Genomic DNA, 24,763 nt, shown 5'->3' with positions numbered 1-24,763 from the left:
ACAATGACCCCCAACAGCGTAAAAATTATGGGTCATACAAGGTTGATTCTTCCCAGAGTGTCAGACAATACAGCTTTAAACTCAACAACTGAAGCTTTTAAAAGACCCCTCCTAATCAATTAAGGGTCGCAATGGATCTACGGTATCCTTAGGGCCAAGAATGTTGTCAGCCCCAAATATGTATTCTTATGAAGGCATGGAAGGATCAGAAAGCCATTTAAGGTTTACATTATATATTTCTTGTCATGTCCATTAGTCAGGCTGTGAAATCGCAGGGTCCTTTTGAGGTTTTACATACATTTGGAGAAGTAGACTGACAACTGGGTCTCTTGTGTGTGTTAACAGCAGCAAAACTTTTTCTCTCAGCAATTGCAGCTAATGTCTGTTATACATTCCTTCAATTTTCCCAGACCAATTGACCAACCAAATGCAGACCGTTGCACACATCCAGAACATACCGTAAAACAAGCCAAGTCTTTCTCAATTCTCTCAAATTTTCTCTTCACGCTGTATATCTGCTCAAATGGCCAAAAAGTTCTACCAGTTTGTTGGCTCAGACAAAGGCAGTTTGCAGCGAAAATGACTTTGGTTATCTGATGGCGAATTTTAAGAGGAGGGTTCTAGTGGCCCCACTAAGTCCACGCCAATATTTTCGACATGGACCTCAAATATAGGAATGGAATTAAGAGTGGCCGCAGGGTGGTTCTTCGGGACTGTCAACTAGCCGTCTTAGCGTAAATCCTGCTCAACCAGTAACTAAAAGACCTTCCCCTTAATTGTGCTTTTCTCTTCTATACAAAACATAATTTTGTAAAATAAAGCAAGGCTATTTAGGCTACACCTGTTAAGGATAAACCATTCACCACAACCACAAATTATAATGCTTTGCCTAAAGCAGGAACTTTGCTTTGAGATAATCACACCAGAGGCGAGTGCCGCAGGAAGATTCAATACATCTTTATTAACGTCAGATAACGCAAATCATTGAAAATGTGTTGTTCAACACTCTACCCCACTAGGACCTCTTGCGAGACCAAGGCCACGTCAACATTCTTCCAGATTTTAAGTGTTTTCATCACAGATAGGAAAGTGCCGGAAGAAAAAAAGGTCTCTCCAGATGTCTGAATTATAGAGTAGAGCTAAAGTTCTGTGGTCTTCCTGCACAGTGTGTAGCAAAGTCTAGCTAGTCTCTTCTTGGCCATACAGAAAACACCTCCTCCTGATAAGTAATCATGTCCTGCTGGTACAGAGAGCAAGGAGATCCCAGGTCTTTTTGGTCACAAACTATATATGTACTTGTTGTAGCTCCTGGTGTTGTTGCAAGCTCTGATCTAAGTAAGCTGTTGGAGAAAGGACTCCATAATGCCAACCCTGAGCCCCAAAGGTTTAGACTTGAACCCACTTCTAACACCAACTTGTGAAGAGCAGGTGTGGAGTCAGAACTCCACAGTCAGGCATACATAGAGTCTAACAAAAGCTTCATTAGACCCAAGTGTAGGAACACCAAACACAGCAACAGGGTCGAAGAGGGTGGATGGATCTATATACAATATACACAATTTATACCTGTATAGGGTCACACAAAGGGAGATAAAAGATGACATTTAGCAGTCTACTTCATATTGGGTATTATGAAGGTCTATCTATCTGAAAGATCTATAGATAGAGGCTCTCCCATGACTGAATGATGCTCTTAGTTCAAAACCCATTATTTTGCAAAGACAAGGTTGTAAAACATTTTACCACTAGGGGCACTGTTCTACTGGAGCCCATTACATAATATGGTCAGGTCATCTGATTTGCCGATTTTCTATTAGAACATTTGCAGAGCCCTGGGAAAAAACAGCCTCATGGGGAAGCCCCAAGGCTCTAGCTAGGATACCATGGAATGGTCACTAGAGGAACCATATTTCTGCATGAAGTGCCATATTTGTTAGGAAAGCCCCTCTGTATCTGTACATACACTCTTTTGCTCAGCACAACAATAGAGACGATACAAACAGCAAAGGGTGTTTCCCGAAAGACATCAACTAGTTAGGATTTTCCTGATCATATGACAAGACATCAACAAAGGCTCACACTGCAATTAAGTTTACATTATCTGGAAAACAAACTGTATGGATTATTCCATTCAAGGAACCTTTACTTGTATGTATTCCTATGAGTGGTGGCATAACAATTGCCTGGCGAGAAATCCTCAGTTGCCCCCAGCGGAACCGTGGTCAGATCACCATGAAAATGGGGGCTTAAAAAGCACCAAGCAATAACATCTGGAAGGATTCTTTCAGAAAGAGGAGTACCTGTGGTATTACTTTGAACAAGTCATAGAACACATTATTTTGTCTAGGAAGACTCCATCCACTTACAGAAAAAAGGTTTGAAGATGCTTTATAGTCAAATATGTAATTTTAAAGATATATAATTTATCTAGAAAACCCACAGATGAGAGATTTTGGGGGAAAAAGAAAAAAAAAATTCCATGCATTAGGAACAAAAAGATTCATACGACAACTTGGAAAAAGTCAACTTACGACAGTGTAATTTTCACAGCCAAAAGACACTGAACGGACAGAAGCATTTTAATAATCAGTCACCAAATACCTCACTACTACAAGACCACGTAACATAAAATGCAGTAAAGCAATAATGCATCAAAATTAAGATCTGTTTACAGTACAAAGCACCACTTTATAAAAACAAGCATTTATCTTATTGGCCTCTACTCAAAATAAATGGCTCAATGGGAACCAAAGGTTTTCTGAATATTTAAAAGGAAAATCAAAGCACCTTTTTAGAAAAAAAAAAACAACGCAAACAATGACCTCACAAAATAAAAAATATTCCTGCTTTACATTATACATTTCCTACAAGACATGACATCAAATTAATGTAATTGCCATTAGCACCAGGAAAACATTATTTTAGGATATTCTAAGCAGATGCCTAAATAGAGAATTTTGTCTTGTCTTTATCTGAACAGTTGTATAAAGGAAGGATGAACTTAACAGGCTGTTCTTTCTGCCACCTCACTATATTTACTATAGATATAACGCTTTCAGCACTATTTATACTAATAACTAAATTAGTAACAAGCAAAACAAAATATTCTGCATGAAACAGACAGGAGAAAGAAACAAAGCAACGTATGTCATTAACATATAAATGATTGCAAGAATTAAAAACAGAAAGCACCACATCTAACATGCCTGAAGAATAAATAAAATAACAGCCTAAAGTAACAAATCCCCAGACTGACAAACTATGCACGGCTGTCTGATTTTACAGAACCTCCACACTTCTCATTTGCATTCTGTACCATAAATAGTGAAACATTTTGACAAGTGAGGAAACTCATAGTGGCAGGTTATACTGCAACAAATGTATAACCTGTCAATGGTGCACATTGGATTTCCTCAATTCATAGACATATATCCATCAATATATTCTGTATATTTGTAAGCTCTTTTGAGGGAGGGGGGGGGGGGGGAGACAGTAAACTGGTGCCTGCATGTTGCTGTGGGATACAATGTATACTAACACCGGGTGACTGTCAGACCTGGTTCTCATGGGGTGTTGGGGTAGATCAGGCACCCACAGATATATATATATATATATATATATTCTCTCCTATCTTTAATTACTCCCAGCAGTCCCACAGATAGTATGGAGATTATATAGATATATATGCAAGTGGAGGGATGCTAAGATACTAGATCCTCTCCTCTATGCAATTATACCCAGCAGTCACACACATAGGAATGATAAAATAATATAAATATGTGGGAGGCTATAAGTCCCTTACAAATGTGTGTGTGTGTGAATATGGGCAGTATTACAGCCTCCCCAGAGCGCAATCACCCCAGCAGCAAACCCCTGCATGATGCTGTGGAATAAAAGGTATACTAACACAGGGTGACTGTCAGACCTGGTTCTCATGGGGTGTTGGGGTAGATCAGGCAACCACAGACTTTATATATATATATATATATATATATATATATATATGTCACTATCTGTGGGACTGCTAGGGGTAATTACAGATAAAATTATATATCTATGTGTGTGTGTGACTATGGGAGTATTGCAGCCTCCCCAGAGTGCCATCACCCCAGCAGTCACCCCTGTATGATCCCATCACCAGTGATACAATGTAACGAGTGTTAGATACAATGTAACTGCTGCATTCTGCTGTCATCTCACCCACCATGGCTCTAGCGCCCCCCAGTGTCCCGGCCGTGAAGCCCCCAGGCACCCCCCGGTGCCCCCCGCCCACCTCGGTGCTGTCACTCTCCCGGCCACAGGCCCCCGCCAGGCGCTTCATGTTCAGGTGGAGTCCGAGGATCCGGAGCTGAGCGGGGTCCGCGGGGTCCGCCCCCTTTTCCACGGTGTGGAACGGCACCCGAGCCCTGTCCGCCCGGTTCCCGCTTCTCCCCACCCACGGCCGGCCCGGAAAGCGGCCCCGAACCGAGCCCGAGGCTCCGGGACCAGCCGAGGCCGCAGCCGCCATCTTGATCCGCTCTGGGAACTACAATAATAACGCGCAGGGCGCCGGCGCCAAGGTCTGTGCTACCACCAGGCCGCCTCTATGCCCGGGGCACCATGGGACGTGTAGTCCTGGAGGGAGAGATAGCGCAGCTTTCAGAGTAGAAGATGGACTACAATTCCCATCATGCATAGCGCCCTACGGGGAGGTAAGCGGGGACAGGTGAGCGCGGGGAGAGGCGGGAAATGTAGTCATGACAGACGGATTTGCTTTATCGGGGACACAGCACGCGGAGCTCACAGAACGGGAACTCGATAATGAACCGGTACCACACAGAACTGTAGTCGTCTGCGTAAAGCACGGCCGCTGAGGAAATCCCGGATAATAGCAGGACGGGCCACACAAGTACAGGTGGCTCGTGAGTCATGACGGGAGTTGTAGTTCAGAGCGTCGCTTTATCAATGTACTCCTAGGCGTTAATGGACTACAAGACCCAGACGCATAGCAAAGCAGTGCCGCTTTGCATTCTGGGGGATAGAGTCCAAAAAGGTCCCGCTCCCCGGGAATACAAATAGTGACACTACCGTTTGGAAACTACATTTCCCGGCAGGCTTGCGGTTCAGTCAGTGACAGCAGCCTATGTCAGGGGATCTTACATGGGAAGTTTCCCGCTTGTTCTTATTATAGGTGGAATATATTATTAGGAATTTTACAAGCTATGCATACAAGTGTATGCACCTCGTTATTCAGCCATATAGGAGCAAACTGTCCATTGCCCCCGTGGCCTATATTGTAATATGAGTTTCCAGTATTAAAGTCATACTAAATAAAAATATATTGTTTTTACTCTCAGTGATGTCCCTGATTCCTGCACTAATAGACATTTAAAGTTGCCAATTTTTCCATATAGTTTTCATGGACACTTTGCACCTGAGCCAGAGCGTCTAAGTGTGTCATAGGGGGACTACAATCCCCAGCATGTCATGCTTATTATATTTTACTACAAATGTAATTATTTGCATTTTACTTGCTTCTCTTTGCAAAATATTAACTAAAAAGTAGTAATAATCAATGGGAATAATTGCATATATTGTGCAGGAAGAGTGATTTTTCAAATGCTGCTTTCGATATTGGAATATAGGGACTTGTGGAAATTAGGGAACGGTTGATTATTATCTTCATTCTGATGCATATGAATCATCAGAAAATATCTGTGATGTGACTAGTTCCTGGTAAATTAATAGGCTGCTTCAGCCCACAAAATGTGCACTTTAAAAAGATGTTAGGGTCCCCATCTTGCAATCCCTATATTTAGCGGTTTGCAGAGTTCAGTGCCATATGTGCTTTATATGGGAGTAAAATTGAGAGAAAATACTTTTTAACTAAAAGACTCTTATTTGATCCGACCCTATTCCCAGACCTAGAAATATAAAACCAACGGTGGAGCGCTCCAGCAAAAGCAGCCAGAGAAATAAAAATAGGATGTCACCTAATCATCACATATAGCACATAGAATATATGTAAACACTTCATATAGGCGCTAATGCTAAATGAATGATGGTAAATTCATGAATTTCAACATATAACATCAATGGGAAGTCTGCTCTGGTAAGCGGCTATCTCTCTCTAGTCCCGTTTTTATGCATCTATGTTTTTATACTTTGTCTTAAGCAATTTTTAAATACATTTTTTTTTAACACACTATGGGATTGTTTATATCTTTTTTTGTTCTATACGTTGGGATGACACACGATCAAGATCTCTTTATGAGGAGGACACCGTATATGAATATACTTCACCTGCATGTGAATTGACCGTGTGACTCTTCATAAGGAATTCATTATTTCCAATAACTTTTGTGGAACAATCCGTTTGGATTTAAGTATCGGATACCATATTAACACTATTTTTTCATGTGTTTTGTATTGTTACAATTTGCTCATCTCATTTATATATCATATGACAAACATTGATGTTATATGTTGAAATTCATGAATTTACCACCATTGTCATTTAGCATTAGCGCCTATATGAAGTGTTTACCTATATCCTATTCCCAGACCGTTTCAGATTTTAATGGTCTGTCCAAGAAAATTTGTGTACATAGAAATGTCCCTGTTTTTCAATATTCACCAACTGACAAATACAATTCTGTCAGTCAAATGCAATATAACCAAGTTTAGCAAACATGTCCTTATGGGATCTGCACTTACATGTAGACAGCACCACCTATTATGAGCACAAAACAAAAAAAGAGCAAACTTGCACCTTGGCAAAGCCATGTTACCCTGTATTGGGCATATTTAAAATGTGCGGAGAGATTTAGAGTTGGGAGGGGGGTGTACTAGCTGAACTCTAAATTGCAGTTTAAAAATAAAGTTGTCCTGTATTTGTGTGCTACATGCAAAAGCAGCAGGTATTGTTCCTGCGTGCAATAAAAATAAATGCATGTGCACCCCTTGCATTGCAACATGGTTTGCTCAGGAGCAAATGTGCTAATTTTTTTTTTGTTTTGCACCTAACTGAATCAGCACCTATATGCTTAGAGTCAGCAACAAAATGTACCTTTAATTTATTTTTTCCATGCTGACATATATATTGCAGTATTGCAATACAGTCTAAACTATCTACTCTGTATTTGCTTCAGTACACAGAATCACATGTACCTCCGCATACATCCTTATCTCCCTTTACCATACACTACCTATCTTCTTATTCTTGCACGCTTGCCCTGTAAAACTATCGCTCCATGACCCGTGGTGAAGCCGGGACTCCTGATTACGTTGGTATTTAATTTAAAAATAGTTCTATGATTAGTATTTGGAGGTGAAAAAAAATTCTGTGTATATACCTCCGATAAATGTCAGATTGGTAAGCTTAGGATTTGTAAGTACATTGCATTCTAGGGTACTGTTTTGGGATGGAGCAGATCTTGGAACTGGCTTGTTGTTAGTGCATTTTGCTGTGATACATTACATCAACACTTTTGGAATATGATTATGACATCATCATCATCATTTATTTATTTCTATAGCGTCAGAAAATTCTGTAGTGCTTTACAATTGGGATCAAACACAGTAATAAAACAATACTGGGTAATACAGACAGATAGAGAGGTAAGAGGGCCTTACCCACAAGCTTACAATCTATAGGACCTGTTTGTTGCCCATTGAAAGGGTTAATTACATATATGATTACACTGGCATTCAGTGCCGTAGAACTGAAAGGGTTTCTCTTTAAAGCTATTCGTATTAAATCTACAGATGTTACATGTTTACAGTATGAGATCTTCTTCTTTACTGTGTAATACACAAGTGTCTTGCTATTGGAAGAAAAAGTTTATGATGTACTGTGCATGTGTGCAATATGTATGTAAACAAACTACTTCAAGGCATATAAACTTCTGTTTATTGTAACTAATGAGACATAATAAATAACAATATCTAACGGCTCTAAAATAAACACATTTACTTTGTTATATATTTTTATAATGTGATTTTATATAATAAAAGGATCTTTCTGATCACAAAAATGACTACTGATATTTTTCCCACCCCACTTTTCGCAGAGAGGCTTTTCAATTTTTACTTAATTGAGGAAGTTCATCTTAAACTCGAAGATGCTGAAAACAACTCGGGATAGTCTAATCAGGCTTATAGTTTAGCCATCGCTATATAGAGTAGCATTCAAAGACATAGAAATGCCTTTGAAACAATGGTTAATAGAATTATCCTGTATCGCGTCCATGAATGCGGTAAAGACGACCTACTTACCTATACAGTTCTAGGCATTTAAGTTTCTATCAATGGCTGTCACTATTTCCTCTATTCAATTGTCACAGGTTCTGCAATTCATATGCACAAGTAGAACATCAAGAATCGGTTCATTATTTGCGAAAAGAAGAAAGAAGATTCCACAATCAACACAGGAAGGATTCTTTACTGTAAGGGTGGTTATGCTATGATATGCCTTACCATAGAAGTGGTGATGGCGAATCCACTAACAGGATCTAAAAATCCATTGGGGGGGCGATATAATAGCGTCATTGTGGGCCCAATCCCACCCACTTTACTAGGAAGTGTGGGGGATCCAGGAGACAGGCCTGAACTGGGGTCCCGGGAGAAATACCCAAAATTCAGGAGTCTCCCGGACATTCCTGGGGAGCAGACAAGCATGTTTTAGTCACTGCTTATAAAAACGTGTGATTGTAATAAGACACGTTAAAATTAGATGACTTAATTCCCATAATAGATGAGCTCTTTATTTATAAGATATCTTGACGATATCCGCTAAAGTTTAATACACCAGGCTCCGGGAGTGTGATCCACGGTTAAATCAAGTCATTTTTGCTCGAAATCCTTATTTAAACCCTCTGGCATCAGGCATCCAAGACATCTCCTTTTTAGATAGGATATTGTCCAGATCCCTATTTTTCCAATTTCCGTGAATAATATCAATAAGTTTTTCATATGTGACACAGAGCAGTTATGATAAAGTTTAAAATGTTTTGACACCGAATGTAACTCATATCCCATCCTAATATTAGGAAGATGTTCATATAATCGCTTTTTTAGTGGACCAGAGGCTTTACCTACATAAAACATGCCACAATGGCATTCTAAAAGATATACAACATGATAATGAACTGGTCAATCTTGAATTCTTTGTCATGAACTACAAAATCAGTAATCTTACCATGTGTATTCCGTATATTTTTACAAGAATCCATTAGAGCAAAATTTTTCTTACTGTGCATGAATCCACTACTGGTCCTTTTGCTAACAGTTTCTTTTCAAACGAACAAATTGGACCAAATGGAACACCTTTGAACCAATTATCATGATGTTGGCTACTACGTAAGATATAAAAATTTGTGTCAGTTGGTTTATGATAACACTGTATGAATCAACATATCCTTTATATAAACCTCCAAATCTAAAAAATGTACAGAAGACTTACTGATATCAAAAGTCTACTTAATGTTCCATTGATTAATTTTTGAACTAGAACAGAAGATATCCAGGGAAAATCTATCCCCTCTACAAACGAAGAGGACACCATCTATATATCATTTCCAGGATACCAGGTGCGCTCCCAGTCTATCTCCTATGCATTGGTCCTCCCAATATGCCATAAAGAGATTTGCATAACTGGGGGCGAACCTGGTACCCATAGCTGTTCCAATATTTTGTATCTAATGATGTAGAATGTATTTTTGTTATTTCTATGTGTTATTGGAGTGTGGAGAAGAGATAATTAGTATCAGTTGACTAGGTCAATTACGGGATATTATTTGAGAATGTGCTGCAGCTCTGATATGCTTATTCATGATGAGACTTGATTTATCCCTGGAACACATTCCTGGTGTATTAAATTATAGTGGATATCGTCAAGATATCTTATAAATAAAGAGCTTATCTATTATGGGAATTAAGTCATCTAATCCCGGACATTGTTTTATAAAGACTATGTAGCCTGTTTTGACATAAGTATGTCTATAACGAGGTGGGATTCGTGCATATTTATAAGGTGTGTCTTAGGTGTTTTATATGTGTTTGAGCATTGCCTCTTTTCAAACTATTCCTGTTTCTCTTTTCCACATTACAATGTCTTACAGATGTTTTATTTGTTTATATACGTTATATTTATATTCATTTTGTATAGTGTGAAATGCGTTAAAGTTAGGAGTCACATGATCGGAGCACGGAGGTATTAATAGCACCTTCCGGAGCTGTGGGACATTACCTTGTAAAAGACTTACACTACAGTCGAAACGCGTTGGTGGATACACATTGGAGAGTTGGCAGCTTCTCCGAAATATCTTCACCTAATGCAGTGGAATTGCCAAAGTAAAGTTGGACTTTATACCATTCATTTATATGCTATCCGATACGAGCAACTACAATCCTTTGTGTTTGTGACACATCTTTGTAATTATATTAATTTAATTAAATATTAGTGTTTTTAATTAAAACGTATTACACTAGAAATTTTTCTTTTTCCTCATGTGATTGATGTTCTCAAGTGCTGTCGACTTCCCGAGGAGGATAGAAGAGTTTGGAAATTCAATACAAGTACCCGCTATGTGAACGTTGGGAGAACCCACTCTGTAAGTTTAATTTCTCTGGGGAGAAGGTTCCGTGATCAGAAATAAGAATTGGACAGTTTACATACTCAGACGTCTGTATGATATTGGTGGATCTCACATACCTCTACATTGTTATTGTATATTATTGCAATATTTTTGATTGGCTTTAGATGAGGGATCAAGGGCACTGATTTAAGTACCGATTTTTTTTTTTTTATAAATATAAGTTAGAAAACATTGATTCTGTATAGAGAAGCAGAAGAGAGTAACTGCACTATTAGCATTGAACATTGCTTTATGATAAGTTCTTTCACTGAAGAAACAATTGCATTAAAGAATAAAGACATTTTTGATAAACTCACACTTTTCTCCGGTGTGTCCACCTGCAGGTTAATCCTAGTCGGGTATATATGGGGTAATCAATTCATTAATTGTAATATTCTTTGCAAAACAATAAAAAGAAGAAAGAACCGAGAGAGGGAAAAAAATATAAAAAGCATGTGAGCGTTGTATGGGGGGGGGGGGGGGGTACAACTTTCCGCTGGGTACCGCCAGACATCGCCTCTATAGAAAGCTGCGCACTTTGTCAGCCAATACCGTATAGAAATCGCAGCTCATTTTTCCTTGAATCTCTATGGGACGCGAGGGGAAACAAGTGATGACGCAATGCGTCTCCGCTGATTGTTCCAAAGACTCATCACCTCGTGGCCAATTGATTTCCCTCTATGTGTTCACCTTTATATTCTGGCGTAGAGAGATAGAGTAGTGACTCCATGCAGTCAGGGGTGCCAAGAGGGAGGCGGGGGGGGTAAGCAGGTACTAAGCAGGGACCGGGCCTGCCTAGGGGCCCAGGCCTAACTCTGTAGTATGAGGAGCCACTAAACTGGTGTGAGCACGACCCCCCCCCCCCTGGTGGCTATGGAATGGGCCCGGGGCCCGAAATTCCGCCTAGCAGCCCTGCATGAATTTCTCAATATACACAAACAACAAGCCCCAGGGACTCAACAAAATTTGAGTTTGTCTTTATCTAAGTTTAGTGACTGACCCTGGTTGCACCCTGACAGCCCAATAGAGTGACATAGCTGGATAAATCCATGTTCTCAGTCCAAGGGCGAATATTGCACTACTTATACCAGATCGCAAGTCCTAACTTACGTTGCCCATTTTGGGGACATCTTGGAATGTCATTGACCGGTCCCATCCATTCCTAGGCCCACAGGATGTCATCAACCCATCCAATTGTTGAGCGCCATTGTTGTTTCTGACCCCTCTTGGCGTGCAGTGCCCAGGTACGTGACCTGATGCACCTACTACCACCACAAAGATAAGTCACGTACAGGGTGTTGTACTATACATTTTAGAGACAAGTAGATACATTTTGGAGACAATGGTGGGCTTTATTCATTTTGGACAACAATTTCACAGTGAGGAAGAAAAATAGGGAGGCACTGGGGTTAGTAGTGCTTAATGAGAAGTGTCACACTATAGGTATGCCTGAATACAGATACATATATATATATATATATATACACATACTCATATATATATACACATACTCATATAGATAGATATACATATAAACATACATATCTATATCTATCTTTATAGTTATTCATATATGTAGTTATACATATGAGGGAGGGGTCAGCCCATGAACAAGATGGCGGCGGCTGTCTCGCACTGCGTTCCATCGCTGCCCTCTGTGACGTCAGCGCGCACGGCAGCCCTCCGCCGGTAGTGACGCGTATTGCAGGCGCCGGAGCGGAGGGAGACGCAGGCAGAGGCGGCTGGTGTCGGAGTGTGAATCGGCAACATGGCGGGGAAGAGCGGGGAGGACAAGATGAAGGAGATGGAGGCGGAGATGGCTCTGTGAGTAATGTCCTCTCCTCGCTGCTGGGGTCTTACATACAGTACAGGTGGCCGGGGGCAGCCTGTGGGGGGGGACTACAAGTCCCAGCATGCCATGTGCAGGGTATAATGGGACGTGGAGCTGCAGGAGCAGCACAGGCTGCCTCCATGGGAGCTGCACGGTCATGTGGAAGAAGCTGTGACCATGGGGGAGTATTTTCGCCTATGCACACCCAGCTTCCTGCTGGTGTCCTGAGTTATTCCCAGATCCCCCCTCTACTGGGCAGGAGAACAAACTTCATAGTTACTGACATTCATCTGGGTGGGCACTTGTTAATTATATGGGCACCATGTGTCTCCACCCACCTGTCATTCCAGGAGGAATCTGTTATCTTGAGAGTAATAAGGGACCTGACCGAATCCCCCCCCCCCCCCCCCCCCTGCTAAATCTAAATATGGGATATTTCTTACCTGGGGTCCACCTATGGCTCCCCTGTTCTTTCTGTGTACTTTGCTCCTGCTGGCAGCGTGTTGTTGTTGCTGGACAACTCTCTTCCTGTATGGTGAAAGCCCGTTGCCCCTTGATATCTCCCGTAGTAAGGGAATCCTCTGCCAGCTACTGCCTAAAGCTAGGTACACACTACAGAATTTTCCACCAACTTTTTATGCCGAGCGATTTTACATGCGATCGATGTTCCGATCGCTCGGTCCATGGACTGCATACACACGAGCCTTGTTTAGGACGATAAAGGGAAGAGCGGACGTCCCTTTAGCGACTTTTTATAGCCATGTTGTCGTGAGTAATTTCGTACTCACTGTTGTGGATCGGTCGGAAGTTTATACACACTACACAGTGGAAACGAGATTGGAACAAAAATATTAAATGGTACGACCAACCAAATGAGGCGACAATCATCCATTTGGGCAGACTTTCGACCATCGTGTCACTACACACACACTGACCAGACTTTTGAACGAGCGGTTGTATGTCGACTGTTTGATCCGATTATTGGACGAAAACCCTGTAGTGTGTACCCAGCTTAAGGCTTTTATCATACAGACATTGTATTGACCTTCAATTATAACACTGCCGGCAGGATGAAGGGAAGGTTCACCTGACCACAGCAGATGTCGGAGAGCCTAATGCATGGATGGACCACCAGACCCCCTGGAAAGTCATGTTTTGTCTTTTAATATAAACATGAATTTTTCCTACTTGGTAGAAGGTTCTCTTGGTTATCAGATGAGCTGCGATTGTCTTGTGTATAAAGTTTTTGGGTTTTTTTCTGTAGGTTTGAGCAGGAGGTGCTGGGCGCCCCCGTCGCTCTGCCTCCCGGTGATCCTGTTCCTGTTTCTGTTCCAGTTCCCGTTCCCCTTCCTGTGCCATTGGCTATCTCAGCCGTTCCCATCATACGTCCCGTTATAGCCACAAACACCTACAGCCAGGTGAGTGCATTTGTTGGTGTAATCTAGTTACTAACTCGCATCTGTGTCTGTGCTCCAATAAAGATGCATTAAAAGTCTGAGGGCCGCTGTCTTCGTTATATGTCAGTAACTGGGACCAATCCCATCATTATAATATATTAGCATATTTTGTGTATTTGATTTCCATCGTGGTCATTTGAGTACAAGACATTAATCTTGAACAAACCTCCGTATTTATGTTTCCGAAATGACTCAAGTTTAGTTTTATTGGGGAGTCAGACTAAGGATGTTTTTCCTTTATGCTGTAATAAGATATGTGGACCCGTTCGCCATTACCATCATAGAGCTGGTAAGACCACTTCCGTGTCCATGCATCTCTCGCTGAAATAGGGGGCAGGACGGCATTACAAGATTGCCGGACCCTTGTTTCTTTATGTAGACACCCCTTGTAACTAAATGTGTCCAGCATTGCTGTCTGTAGGGGGAAGGAAATTACCCAACGTATTTTTCATATTTAGATTGCTATATAAGTCAGGGTAAGACTGAACAGTGCATTATACCTTCATGCTTCATATTGGAAAATGAGTTGCCCAGTAAAAAAAAAATGGCTTCTATTCCCCATATCTATAGACCTCTCCAGCGTCAGACCCCACAGTTATGCTGCATCTGACAGCTGGGCCATTTGTCAGTGTTGCTGGCGTTTGTAGTTAGTGGTTTTCAGTATTGTCCAAGCCGACAGCTATTTATATCTCTCGCACGTAGACAATCGTTTATGTGCCTGATCTCCCCCCATCACTGGTTTTACATATTGTCATTAGTCTGTAGGACATAAACAATAGCTGCGTTGGAACCTTGGCTGTGTGTTAGTGTTACTGTGCTTTGTGGCAGCAGCTTTACTTCACGGATGAACAGATAGCGGCTGAGACACCCAGACTAATCCTTCCGGCGTAAAACCTACAATCCTTTAAATGGATTTCTGCTGATGAGATTTATAAACCCAGAGTCTGGTGCTCTGAGAACTGAAACTGCTGTCCTGGGAAAATTTACTAAATTTATAACCTTTATACAGCGTGTGCGAGTCTTAATATAAGCATTACACAGAGACTCGCACCGCTGCCTGGAAGACTGGCTTTCCATTTGTTTCATGGCTATAATAGCACAGTTTTTACGCTGGCCACCAGGTGGTGCTGTTCCCCAATGTATTTCTCTGTTTATTGTAGGTGCAGACTTGTAAATAACACTGGTATAATAATAATAATAAATCCTATTTCAGCTCTATTTATACATGCCCCGGTCTTATGCCGCAAAGTTATAAAAAAATAAGTTGTGTTGCATTACTTTCATCTTACAAAAAGGTCTTATGAATATCCCTCTGTGTGTTTAGCCCAATAAATGTTACAGTACAACTGATGCATCCCTTGTATTCCCCCCCACAGGTGCAGCAGAGCCTGGATGCCAGAGCGGCGGCAGCAGCGAGCATTGTGCCCCCTATGATGGTTCCCCCTGTACAGTTTGTTGGGCCAGGTGAGCGCAATCTCTGGAAGCTGACGGCACAATGCAGCATTTACAATTTTACTTTAAAACAAACAATTATGTATGAAACAACGTTTGCCTTTAGCCTTTGCTGCTTCATGGAGAGTTGATTCCTTTTCACAGAGGTCATTGAAGCCGCATCTGTCTAGCACTGTTCTCCATCTATCCTTGTGTTTTTTAGCCACTCTTGCAAATAGTTTTGTTCTTATTTTTCCCCTCCACAGCAATTCCACCCCCGAGACCCCCGATGATGAGGCCCAGTTTCATCCCCCATGCGTTACAGCGGTCGGTTGAGCCGCACCTTCCCATGCCTAGACCGTCCTTCATCCCTCACGTCCTGCAGCACCAGCGAGCAAGTGAGTGTCCGTCTTGCCAGTTGTTGTTACTCGGCCTGTATGGTTGTAATCTGTTCTGGATCTATTGCGGTCTCTTGTCTCCATTTGTTTGCAGTGGGCCCCCGGCACCCTGGTATGCCTCCCCCACATTCTATGATGTCCCATCCGATGCACGGCCCTCCCCCGCCGCTGATGAGCCATCATTTGCCTCCTCCCCCTCTGAACATGCGAGCCGGCCCGCCGGTAAGTCACCTTTTCCATTTGTGTCCGCCTGAAGTCTGAGCATTGTATACCCCACATTCATGTAAGTCTGGAAAGTCCATCATTCGCCTCTCCTGTCTGTACCTGCAGCCTGCCCCGATGGGACCTATGCCGCCTCCCTCTCGGCCCGTAGTACAGTCCTCACCAAAAATCAACCCCTCGGTTATACAGGCCGCCCCTACCGTTTATACTGCGCCTCCGGTCAGGAAGGTGGAGGTGAGTTCCGTATTGGTTACAGTTTTATAAGCATTTCCCAACGATCGCAACATCAGTCTCACATCCAATGTTTTTGTTTAGGAGGAGATCCCGGAAGTGCCGGCCATACCGGACGACAAGGAGATAAACTATGAGGAAACTGTGATTGGCCCCAGCATGCCAGAAATTGAACCCGTGCAGCCTGAGGTCAGTCTCTGTTGTTGCCGTAGGTTACAGAACCTGTCCCCTGTGTCCATTCCTGGTGACTATAGTGTTTCTGTGTAGGTGGTGCTGGAGCCCGTTCAGGAGGATAAGAAGAAGTCTAAGCCCGAGAAGCTGAAGCGATGTATCCGTACGGCGGCCGGGACTTCCTGGGAAGACCAGAGCTTGCTGGAGTGGGACACGGGTGAGTGAGCGTGAAGTGTCTGACTCCGTAGTACAGGTCATGTCTGGGCCAATTGGCAATAATGAAGTTTCTGGTTGGAGGTTAGGTCACTTAGCAAACGTACCTCTCTCAGCATCTCCGGCAGACCGTGACGGCCATCTCCATGGTGCGTTTGTCAGCACCCTCCATGATCACCAGCCACTTAATAGTGGAGAAATGCGTAGCTGCCACTTGCACCATAAAAAAAAAAAAAAGTCATTGAGATGAATTTAAATATTCCATTAGTGTTTGGTTTAGTTTTACCAGAAAGCAAAACTAGCACCTTTTTTGCTTTTGAAAAAAATGACATAGAATTATCCTTAGAATTAAGGGCCGATGGCATCCACAGAGGATTTACAAACATTCCGATGTCTTTTTTGACTTCCTAACATCAAATGTCTTCCAGTTTTTTGTTTTGTCTGCAGTTAGTATGTTATACCACAAGATGGCGATAGCGTCTGTACAGGAAACGTTTTGTCCATTCCTCCCTTATAGCTTTGTACATAGCTCTCCCCAATGACCTGTCAGTTTTATTCAGCTCTCTGTCTTCAATCTTACAGACGACTTCCGGATATTCTGCGGGGACCTGGGAAACGAGGTGAATGACGATATCCTGGCCCGAGCGTTCAGCCGATATCCCTCTTTCCTGAAAGCCAAGGTGGTCCGGGACAAACGCACAGGCAAAACCAAAGGTTACGGCTTTGTGAGTTTCAAGGACCCCAATGATTACGTTCGCGCCATGAGGGAGATGAACGGTAAGGAGAGGAGCTGATTACACGGGTTGTTCTTATTTGCATAGTTTTAAACCAAGTATGAATTATGTATCCAAGATGTAACTGTATAATGTAGGCAATGATCAGGACACATACAGTATATAAAGATAGCAGATAAGACACCTTTATATAAAGATAGTTTTTCGGATGTAATATAAAGGTATTGGAAGGATTTGTCTGTCTTGTCCTAGTGAATTGATTGCCCGTGTATTGGCTCGGACCACAAAATAGCTGCTTTGTGGAGCTGGTTGAAACTCACGCGTTTCTTGTGTTCTTCTCTTCAGGTAAATACGTGGGCTCACGGCCCATCAAGCTCAGGAAGAGTATGTGGAAAGATCGCAACATGGACGTGGTGCGCAAGAAGCAGAGGGAGAAGAAGAAGCTCGGCCTCAGATAATGGACAGACACGAACTCTCAGCTCTTCTATTACCAATTTAATGACTGATACTCGTGGACGCTGCGCCGAGTCACCCACAATTCCCTGTACCTCAACCCCACCGTCAGTAAACTTCCTGTAGAGCCAGAGGCCACATTACAAGCCCAGGAGTTGTCGCCGCGCAGTTTCTTTCCCGTTTTCTGTGACCTATTGTGAAACGCGATAGATGCGAAGCAGCGGGCTGAATCCTCGGAGACAGGCCCTGTTATATATAAGTCCCAAGTCTGAGTTCCTGCTGCTGACTGGTCAGGGATGTCTTTTTCTTCCCTTCCATTTATCCAAAATCAGTTTTCTGGTTCTACTCCTTTTTATACTGTCCTGTATGCTGCTGTGTTATGCAGACGACCTTTACACCGCACGGTAACATCTGGTACGACACGTGATGTCATCATTCTAATCCAGCTTCTTTTGTTGTTACTTTTTTTAAGTACAGGTCAGGTGATTACACCTCTGTGTCTCTACGAACTAAATGTTCCAGAAAGTCCAGGCGCCGTTCTGTTAACGGCATGAATGTTGTAATGAGAATTGTCTTGCGGTCGCTCAGCGGTCGATACATTAAACATATTTTATTTCATCATTTTGTAAACGCATGATAACCCAATAGGTGTGAATGGTCCTATCCACTTCCAGCTGGGGTGTGTTGAGATTGATTCTGTCCCGTTTACCCCCCATCACCCCTCCTTTAAAAAATAAAAGTGGCGTTATTCTTTTAAGGGATACCAACAACATACCCAGTCGCGTACTGGCTCTCATTTTCTAAATTGTAATAGAACATGACAGACTCTGGTTGTACAGTTATGTTGTTTTCCCAAAACGTCCCCCATCCACCCAAAAATTCTTCATAGGCGCCTGGAATTGGAGACCTGTGATTGGTTTTAGCAGAGTAACAGTTCAGCTGGTGGATCCCTAAATGAATCCTGTCTTCATTATTGTATAGTGATTAAAACGTGACCTATTAGTGGGCCTCTATACAGTACACGTATCCGTATATATAAAAGCTGCTACAAACAGTCACGTTCTGTGGATTGTTTCTTATTAGAAATGACTTGAGGAATGGGTGTGAGGTGGAAGATTCCCCCCCCCCCCCCCCCCCCTCTGCCCACCAGACTTCCTCTGTAAAAGTCACTCCTAAAGGCAGGTACAGTATCATCTGTTGCAAGTTATGTAAAACTTCCCACACACTTGATAATATCTCTGCAATGTTCCAGTGTCCCGCAGTGGGTGGCCTGAAATATTATTAGTGTGTCCAATCAAATATCATGGAGATATTTTGAAGATAATTTTTTTGTCTTCAATCCGATTGGCAGGTGCCCACTATTTGCCTGAATGTGTGGACACACCGGTCCCCACTAATAGTCCCTGCGTGATCCGGTCCCTTGGTCTGCGGCCCAAACAGCAGTATCTGGATCGTGCACACGGCACCTCGTCAAAGTGCAGAAATGGTCTGCGGGTGGCTACTTTTAAAGGCTGTAGACGCTGCTTACCAGTGCCAATATTGGCAGATATCTGTAGCAGTTGTGATAAAAGAGAGGTGTGTTTATTGCTGTAGACGATGGCATACGAATTCATGCTCCTCCTTTTAAACCGGCATCAACAAGGGAGAGGGCTGTTCAGTCCCATAAAAGAGTTTAGAAAGTTTTACATACCTGTTGGAGAATCCCAGAAAATGTGTATTTCGGATTTGGCAGCCATTCAATTTGAATCGTACATGATACCGCCAACACTGATCAATTTGGATGGATTCCCACTGGTTTCTAGGGATTTTGATTGGCTGCTTCCTCATAATTGGTTTCACCCACACAAAATGCTACCTCCACTGTGTGTAGTTGATGATCACCCATTAATACAATTAAATTGTTAGAATAATATACTTTTTCGTAGTTATAAAGATTGAACATTACTCTGAAGTAATGGTAGCATGGTGGATAAGTGGTTAGCACTTCTGCCTCACAGCGCTGGGGTCATGAGTTCAATTCCCGACCATGGCCTAATCTGTGTGGAGTTTGTATGTTCTCCCCGTGTTTGCTTGGGTTTCCTCCGGGTGCTCCGGTTTCCTTCCACACTCCAAAAATATACTAGTAGGTTAATTGGATGCTATCAAAATTGACCCTAGTCTGTGTGTGTGTGTGTATTAGGGAATTTAGACTGTAAGCTCCAATGGGGCAGGGACTGATGTGAATGAGTTCTCTGTACAGCGCTGCAGAATTAGTGGCGCTATATAAATAAATGATGATTTAATTTCAGCAGGTTCAACCCAGTCTGTGCCGTAATACCGCTAACAGGCAGTAGATGGCGCCATGTGTTGTCCTTATTTTATACAGAGGTGTCTCCAACATTCATCCCAAACTTCATGTAATAACGACAAACGTTCTTTCTACAGGATCCTATTGCAAATCGCAATTCTTTTTTATTTTACAGAATATTAAAAAAATAACAGTTTATCATTCAGTTGTTTTTATGATCTATTTATATTAGTAAATCTGTTGGTTGTTCTTGATTCCATGTCTCCTACTTCGCAGTTGGCCTGTTGGAGCCGCTTGTGTTACTGATATGAGCTGATGTACAATGTAAATAAAACCGATTGGGATATTTTCACACGTTCTCGTCACCTGTTGTGGGATTTCCTGATCAGCATCCTAATCATAGATCTATATTGGTTCTTAGGGTGAAGCTCCTCTACGTCAAACAAATGTGTTCATTAGGCAACCAGAAAATGGCATTTTTATATACAGACAACTGATTAACCTGAAATATTGACACTTTGCTTTACCAGGGAACGAATGATTACCAAACGACAAGTTGCATTTGTTCTTCTATATATGGGTTTAATTATTTAAAGCTTATTTCTGATACTGTAGTGTTCTTGGGTAATGCAGAACATGTCTGTGTCCTGTATCACATAATAATGGATAAAGAAAAACCCTCAAAATGTAATTATAAATAAATTAAGGAAATCCGACCAATTCAAACCAGAGTTTCATCCTTTCTTGTAATGCACATATCATGTAATATCGCCAATCTCACCAGAACTACTTATTACATTAATGGACTTGCAGTTAATGTGTGAACAATACATAAAGCAGAATATTGACCCCACACCCATTTTTTCCCAGTATAATATACTTTATTAGAAAAATATAAAATTAAATGTAATACTGAAGAAAACAATGTAACATCCACACTGGTTATGCAAATTTAAAACATAAAATGAGATACTGATGAAACGGATACTCCCCAAGGAGCCCCCCGGTCATGAATTTATTAACATTAATGGGGCTACAAGAACACAGTTTGCTTTTCAGATTTTAATTCTAAAAAGCCTTTAGATTTAAGGTAGAATATTTCCAAGGTTCAGTCTGTAACTTTCAGGGAATCCCCCTTTTTATTAATCAAGAACTCCAGCCATCTACAACCAATAGTTTATTGAAGTTTTTCATTTTTACTACGGAATTAACCTACTAATCTTATTGAGCCTTTTTGTTGATTTATAATGTATTATTAATTTATCCACGGAGAGGAAAAACTTACTACTGTCCCTTTACTGGCCCTCTCCTGTTGGAGCGCTACTTAAATCCACATTTGTGACATCATATTGGTGATATATGGCTATATAGGGTTTCAGCTTTAATATGTCCTGGGGTATATTATTATTATTTATAATTTATATTCTGCATGATGCTCATAGGCGCAGATGGAACTAAAATACATTAGTTCAGGACCTATAACCTATTGTTACAACTATCTATGTTGAATTAATATATAATATCCATGCTACAGGGCAAGTATAAATTATAATGTTATAATGCTCACTCAGGACATGATACATAGATACTGTAAATCAGACTCCTCTATGTATTTTTTTTTTAATAACAATAATGTTGTTTTTAACATAGCTGATAGGTTTATATTGTGTCCGCTTGTCTGCTGTTTAAATGTTGATGAAATAATTGGCTAATTATAATACTATCAGATAATTGAAGATGAAATGTATCATCTACATGAAAATATACCAGCTGCTGCTAACTGATGCCATGATCTGATTGGTGGATACCCCTCCATGGAATCGTAACATTATACCTGTGATGAAACCACTGTTGGTGGAGAAACGCGTCGGGTCTTTGCTGGATTATTCTCAGTCATCTGGATTGTGGTTTTATCAGTCTTAATATATATTTTCTTGTAGTAATATGGGATAAAAGCCTGTGTATTGGGTTGGAAAATATATATAACATTCCACGTTTTGCAGTTTTAAATTCAGCCGGCAAAATTGCGGCGATTAAGCAGTCCAGCGAGGTAATACAATTACCCAGAATTGCGCTGCAATATTTTAAATTAAATTAATGACTAAATTCCCTTTTTTTTTTAATGTATCACATTTTTATATTTAATATTATTAAAATGAAGCCTCTTTTTCTCATCTCTCTGGCATAGATTACTAGAACTCTGTGCCAGCGCTGCTTAGCGCATTAGTCCTGAGGTCACATACACAGCGGCGTTATAATTAGGCCCCCAAGAGCCATTTGGAATGTAAGTTAAATACATATAAACAGATGTGACAATCAGCGGAACGAGAACTAGTTAATGATACAGCGCAGTTGACGATCAGATACAATTATAGGCAGCGTTTGGCTGTAACAAGGTCATCACTTCCTGTTTTGTCATAAAAGCAGGTTTAGGAAAAACTCGTTTATGTTTTGGGTTTTTTTAAACGTATTTGCAAATAAAAAAATGTAATTTTAAATGCACACATAAATACAATGTGCTATATGCATTATTACATTTTAAGATTCAACATAATAGATGGCAGTGCTATCCGTCTGTGTTACACCAACTATTAGATTTTCTATATTTTTTGATATGTTCCCCTCACTAGATACTATCATACGGTAGCCTCCCTGTTCTCGGAGTACCCCAAGTCTGCCTCCTGCCACATAATGACACAGTCCGTTAATCTACCAATGCGTGCCAGCCGCCTTGTCGCCACTAATACGGTATTACCACCAATCGCAGACCCCCAATTGCTTTATAAGAGATTTTATAGTTATGTCCTATCAATGTCTTACATCTGATGCAGAAACAGGGAGGATTCTGGGAGTCGTTTCTGCTCATTGTCCTATTTCCTGATAAACAGGAAAACATCTGTGTATGTGTACAGGATGTGCATTAATGTCTGAGAGGGTATAACATAGCACAGGATATAGATCTCAAATCACTTTCAGTCACTTAAAGTCACCGTGTGCAGAGATCACAGGTCACGTCTGTACTATTACACGACTTGTGTTCTCCATAGGTAATTAAGGATCTAAGGGACATTTGCAAACACTTCCACAATAGCACCAGAAACACGGATGACAAATAAAGTCAAAATCCCATATCTAAGAATAAAATCCTATTTGTATACATTTATGGTGATTTTTTGCCCATTTTTTTTAACCATTTTGGGTTACCGACACTTTTAATCCACGGATTAAATGATTTATGGGACAACGTACTCCGTACTGCAAGTACTATGGGCTATGTTGTCGTCTTATTTAACACAACCGCGTGTTCATTCCTTGTGACCCACAAGATTTGTATCTTGGATCCCCCCTGTCCTAATCATTTTAATAAGTTGGCTCCTATGGACTGTATATATCTATTATACAGAACTGAGAAGACTGCTAATCTATGATGAAAAATAGGTGGTATGTTATCACTGATACTTTTGTATTTCAGAGTGGAGAAGTCACCATTCACACAGTATAACAATATAATATAATTATTATTTAATATACTTTAGTTCAGTGCTCTTGAAGTCCTTGTGTTGGACTCTATATAGATTATAATAAGTTAAGAATACATCCCAGGCGTTCGCTCCATTAAGGTCTTGAAGGAAGTTATGGATATAGTGTGGACACCTTTGTACACAAAGTTACACAACATTACTGTGTGCAGGCTGCCAACAGTCCCAATTTTTCTGGGAGATTCCTGGACTTCTGCATCCAAAGGCAAAGTGGTCTAATCTGAAACGGGTGTGGCTCCATCCGAAACGGGTGTGGTTTGTGGTGACATGACCGAATATTGCCTAAATTTCCCATCAGGAAAGTTGGTAACTGCGAAAGATTAGTTATTTCTTCATATAGTAATTTAGACTGTATAGAGCGGACACAAGATGGGACAATGGAAAGTAACTTCGTTGAAACGAGGTTGTTACCCATATCATCCAATCCAATTCTGTTGTTCTTCTAGTACGGTGTAGAAAATATAAACACAGGTCTTGTTGCTATAGGCAACACCATTGTTTCTAATTAGCTTCCTGTGGAACAGTTTTCATAAATGACCCCCGCCCTCTGAATATTTTACAGAAAATATTAATGTCACCAGAAGGGTTTGAGTGTAAGCTCTTGTGATCAGACTATTGGACTTTATGTAGGCATTATTACATCAAGCACTCTACTTCTGGAGTCTGATATTGAAGATTGCTTCTGCAAGATCCTGTCTGACGCAATTTGATTGCATGCTTTTTGTAAATGGCAATAACTCAGAGGAAGGGGGGGGGGGGTTAAAATGTGCAGATACGACTCGAGCTGGGAGGGAACATGTCCTAGCTCCTTTCTGAATCGCCCTGTAAAAATAAATCTCCCTGGTATTTGTGTGCTACATATCAAAGCAGCCAGTATATTACCTGCTTGCAAAAAAATAATAATAATTGTATTTACATGTCTTCCATTGCAACATGGGTGTTTGGGTGCAAATTTACCCCCTTTCCCTGGATTCCCTCTTAATTCTAAATGCGCCCCCTACTGTCTGTTATATTGAGCTACAAGAAGATAATTACACAAAGTACAGATTAAATAAATAAATATTATTAGCACTGCGTCTAAACACCCAGAAAGATCATTTATTATTGTGAACGTCCTTACAACACAAAGTTAAAAAAGTTGCAACATCGGCATAACCCTGGTTGGCTCATTTAATTTCAT

The 24,763-nt window shown here is 41.1% G+C and overlaps 2 protein-coding genes across 5 annotated transcripts in view; one reads left to right on the top strand and one right to left on the bottom strand.

Annotated features, from left to right (window-relative positions):
- KMT2B (lysine methyltransferase 2B) overlaps window positions 1-4,537 on the bottom strand; it is a 33,122-nt gene extending 28,585 nt beyond the window's left edge. For all 4 annotated transcript variants that reach the window (XM_075191575.1, XM_075191576.1, XM_075191577.1 and 1 more), the window contains exon 1: window positions 4,274-4,537. In XM_075191575.1, the coding sequence (XP_075047676.1) occupies window positions 4,274-4,507 (234 nt within the window). In that variant the 5' untranslated portion in view covers window positions 4,508-4,537. The remainder of the gene's footprint in view (window positions 1-4,273) is intronic.
- A 7,753-nt stretch (window positions 4,538-12,290) lies between these two features.
- Window positions 12,291-18,859, top strand: RBM42 (RNA binding motif protein 42). The gene is made up of 10 exons (XM_075191648.1): window positions 12,291-12,440; window positions 13,712-13,865; window positions 15,281-15,368; window positions 15,602-15,733; window positions 15,828-15,955; window positions 16,064-16,189; window positions 16,271-16,375; window positions 16,454-16,574; window positions 17,153-17,347; window positions 17,650-18,859. The coding sequence occupies exons 1-10, from the start codon at window positions 12,385-12,387 to the stop codon at window positions 17,760-17,762; spliced, it is 1,218 nt and encodes a 405-aa protein (XP_075047749.1). The 5' UTR covers window positions 12,291-12,384; the 3' UTR covers window positions 17,763-18,859.
- The last annotated feature ends 5,904 nt before the right edge of the window (window positions 18,860-24,763 follow it).

This window comes from Mixophyes fleayi, chromosome 11 (genome assembly GCF_038048845.1).
Source record: "Mixophyes fleayi isolate aMixFle1 chromosome 11, aMixFle1.hap1, whole genome shotgun sequence".
In the NCBI taxonomy this organism is placed as follows: Eukaryota; Metazoa; Chordata; class Amphibia; order Anura; family Limnodynastidae; genus Mixophyes; species Mixophyes fleayi.
Note: the sequence above shows the minus strand (reverse complement) of the source record. Positions and strands in the feature narration are given on the sequence as shown.

Excerpts from the sequence above, each read along its gene's own strand:
- RBM42 (XM_075191648.1), top strand. The coding sequence starts at position 12,385 with ATGGCGGGGAAGAGCGGGGAGGACAAGATGAAGGAGATGGAGGCGGAG. Across the intron at positions 12,441-13,711 it reads ATGGAGGCGGAGATGGCTCT|GTTTGAGCAGGAGGTGCTGG; the intron begins GTGAGTAATGTC and ends TTTTTTCTGTAG. Across the intron at positions 16,575-17,152 it reads CTTGCTGGAGTGGGACACGG|ACGACTTCCGGATATTCTGC; the intron begins GTGAGTGAGCGT and ends TCAATCTTACAG.